This window comes from Octopus bimaculoides, chromosome 28 (genome assembly GCF_001194135.2).
Source record: "Octopus bimaculoides isolate UCB-OBI-ISO-001 chromosome 28, ASM119413v2, whole genome shotgun sequence".
In the NCBI taxonomy this organism is placed as follows: Eukaryota; Metazoa; Mollusca; class Cephalopoda; order Octopoda; family Octopodidae; genus Octopus; species Octopus bimaculoides.
Window position 1 is genome coordinate 18,099,031 of NC_069008.1, and position 3,693 is coordinate 18,102,723.

The 3,693-nt window shown below is 37.7% G+C and overlaps 1 protein-coding gene across 1 annotated transcript in view; it reads right to left on the reverse strand.

The window, feature by feature from the left end:
- The window catches only part of LOC106872267 (metalloprotease TIKI1), a 98,308-nt gene that overhangs the window by 15,950 nt on the left and 78,665 nt on the right, over positions 1 to 3,693 (reverse strand). Inside the window, exon 4 of the mRNA XM_014919192.2 lies at positions 694 to 784. Within this exon, the coding sequence (XP_014774678.1) occupies positions 694 to 784 (91 nt within the window). The remainder of the gene's footprint in view (positions 1 to 693; positions 785 to 3,693) is intronic.

A 3,693-nucleotide genomic window follows, 5' to 3' on the forward strand; every position in this document is an offset into this window, starting at 1 on the left:
ATTAGGCTCCAATCTGATCTGAATTAGGCTCCAATCTGATCTGAATTAGGCTCCAATCTGATCTGAATTAGGCTCCAATCTGATCTGAATTAGGCTCCAATCTGATCTGAATTAGGCTCCAATCTGATCTGGCAGAGTTTCTACAGCTGGATGCCCTTCCTAACGCTAACCACTCTGATAGTGTAGTGGGTACTTTTACACAAACACACACGCAATTAAACACATATACACACATGTGTATACAGGCTTGTGTGTGTGTATACTTAGCTTCATATACACTAAAATTAACACTGTCTGCTATGGAGAGTGCCTGCTCTTTGTGGTCACACAACCTGCTAAATATCACAACCAAATCTTCTCTGTCACACTGTACTTTAAACATAAGAAGGACACATTAGAGAATGTAGTTCAAGGTACACTGGCGTTAATATAAGATTCGATGGCCATGGCTGGAACATCTCTGATCATAAGTCTGTCTAGATCAGGACTGATTTGGGGGTAAATAAATAAAGAAAACAACAAGGAAGGAGACATTAGATGATGTAGTCCTAGATACACTGTGCCTGAATAAAAGAAGACATGGTGAAAGCTCTGACCTGGGGCTAGACGACGACGATGACAATGACAACAACAACAACAACAAGAACAACATGTAGTTTTTACAGAGGTCTGGGACACAAGTTTTATACTCACTCAGGTATTAGATACTCCGGAGACGTGTGTTCAATTACGAAGCCAGCTTTTCGTAAATGATCAATGACGGTATGATTGCCCATAAAGTGACCTGCAAAAAATAAGGGTGGAATAAGGGTGGTAAGATATCGGTTGAACACACACACACACACACACACAAAAAAATAAAATAAAATAAAGTGGGTAGAATATGAAATATGTATTGCGGAGAGTTTGGGTAGAGTATAGAGTCAATATTCAACAACAAACAAACTGGACCCTGTTAAAAAAAAAACCGTAAGAGGAAATTTTTGTATGTAATGGGAGAGTCAGTCCTTTTATATGGAACAACAGTCTGGATGCTAGATGGAATTTACACCCAAATGTAAAGTGCAGCCTTAAACATATCTTGGAGAATTCAACTCACTAAGAAACAGCTGTAAGGAAATCTTCTGCCTGTTTCCATCGTGATTAGAGAAAGGTGCTTATGCCTTGTGGGACATTGTTAGTGAGCTAAACCAGAACTAGCAAGTGACCAACTGCTAGTATGTACATTAAATCATCAAAGACGCTGGGTGCCTCCCTGAAGATCTCCCTCAACTAATGCAGGACCGAGATGGTGGTGTCTGAGTCAAATATGGAGAAATTACCAACATGTAGGACGACATGTAGGATGGACATAATGCAGGAGATTTTCCCAAAGGTAGCAGGAGACATTTATGCTGTTAGAAGCCAGCTTCACTCATGGTGTGGGCCACAGTTGCATCTGATGGGTCCAAGTCTTCCTTGATCTTCATCGATGTTGGCGTCAAGGTCAGCAGGGAAGTTTAAGTGAAAATGCTGGATGAGAAAGTGTTACCCTGGGTTGCAGCCGACTGATATGACGCACAGCTTCTCATCATCACTGTTATACCTGAGCTGTTATAATATCAAACATTCCTGGTGTTCTCAATTACTCTCCGAGCTGTGTATCTTCAAGAAGCACTCCGCAATATCTCTATTCAATAATTCCTGCGACCTGCGCACTACGACTGCGCATATGACACTGTTCCCAGACTGTTCTGCGCATGCTCATTTATACTAACTAGTAGAGTTCACTCAGCCAATCACGGGGGTGTACAGATTCTCCATGCAGCACCCACACATCCAATTTGGCACAGAGTGGGTGCAAAGAGCATTGCAGTGGTTTTGGGAGACAAGATCATATTGCCTCACTCAAATCCAGACATTAATCCCATGGACTTTGGGATCCGGTCCATCTCAGAGAGTAATGTTTCTGCTCAATCCTATTCAAATATATACGGTTAGTCATGTGTATGAACACACACAAATACCTTTATAATATATATGAGTATATGAATGTGTATATATATGTGTGTGCATGTGTGTATGTATCTCCCTCCCCCCCCCCTCTCTCTCTCTATATATATATATATATATACATATATATATATATGTATGTGTGTATATGTTTATATTTGTATGTATATATATATGTAGATAAGTATACATATATATATATTTAGATATGTATTTGTGTATATAAATGTGTGTGTGTGATGTGTAAACAGGGAATGGTCTTGTGGAGCAGTGTTTCATTCCAGTGGCCATTCCATTGACTGTAAACATCAGTGGAATGAGACATGCACAGCTGACCGAATGACTGATTGACCAGAACCAGGGCTGGCCTTGCAATCAAACATGTGCTTCATCATTGCAAGGAGAATTGAACATGACAAAAGGAGAATTGAACATTTGTCATGTACAGGCATTCCATTAACAGACACACAGACAGACAGACAGATAGGAAGATAGATAGATAGACAGACAGATAGATAGGTAGATAGTTAGATAGATAGATAGATAGATGGATAGATAGATGGATAGATAGATAAACTCATTTAAAAGAGGTACCTCATAATTTAAAAGAAGTACCTCATAACCAGTTAAGAGAGGGACCTCATAATAAATTAACAGAGGTACCTCATAATAAGTTAAGGTGCCATTTCAACATTTGAAAGAGGTACCTCATAATCAGTTAAGATAGGTACTACATCATCATTTAAAAGATGTACCGCTTCATCATTTAAAAGAGATACATCGTTATCAGTTAAGAGAAGTACCTCTTAATCAGTTAACAGAAGTACCACATCATCATTTAAAAGAGGTACCTCATAATTGGTTAATCATTAGTTAAAAAGAGGTACCTCATAATTGGTTAATCATTAGTTAAAAAGAGGTACCTCATAATTGGTTAATCATTAGTTAAAAAGGGGTACCACATGACCAGATTCAGGCAAATTTCTGTTGCCCGTGGATAATAATGTTGACTCGTCTACAGTGGAAATTGCTTCACAGAGATTTCCACCAGGTCTGCCTGGCTGTCTGCGGGTGTGGCTCTTTGCTGTCTTAGGATCTCCACATTTGTTGCCAAAGAACAGATAAAGATTATTAATACGGCAACCAAAAGAGTTACGTCTTGAAACAGAGGAAACTGGGTGGCCAGAACTTGATGTAAAGATTCATATTAGCACTATTGTTATCATCATCATCATCATTATTATTATTATTATTGTTGTTTTTCTTCTTATTGTTTTATTCGCTTACTCCAGTAGTAAGAGATACAAAGGCATGTACAAATACATACATACGTACATTCATGCACACACACACACAGGTATATATATATATATATATATATACATATGTATGTATGTATATACATACATACATACATACATATATATATGTATATATATATATAGGTAAGAAGGTAGGTAGATATATAGATAAATAAATAAACATGTATATAGATATACAAATGTATACACATATGTATATGTGTGTGTGTGTATATATATATATATATATATATATAAAAGTAAATGAGTATATGCATATATACGTACAGGTATGTGCATACCGACATCCACCTGTATGTATAGGTGCATATCTGGGTACAGGACATTGCACACAAACGTAGACGAGAACACACGAGCCACATAGAGAACATTCTACTTC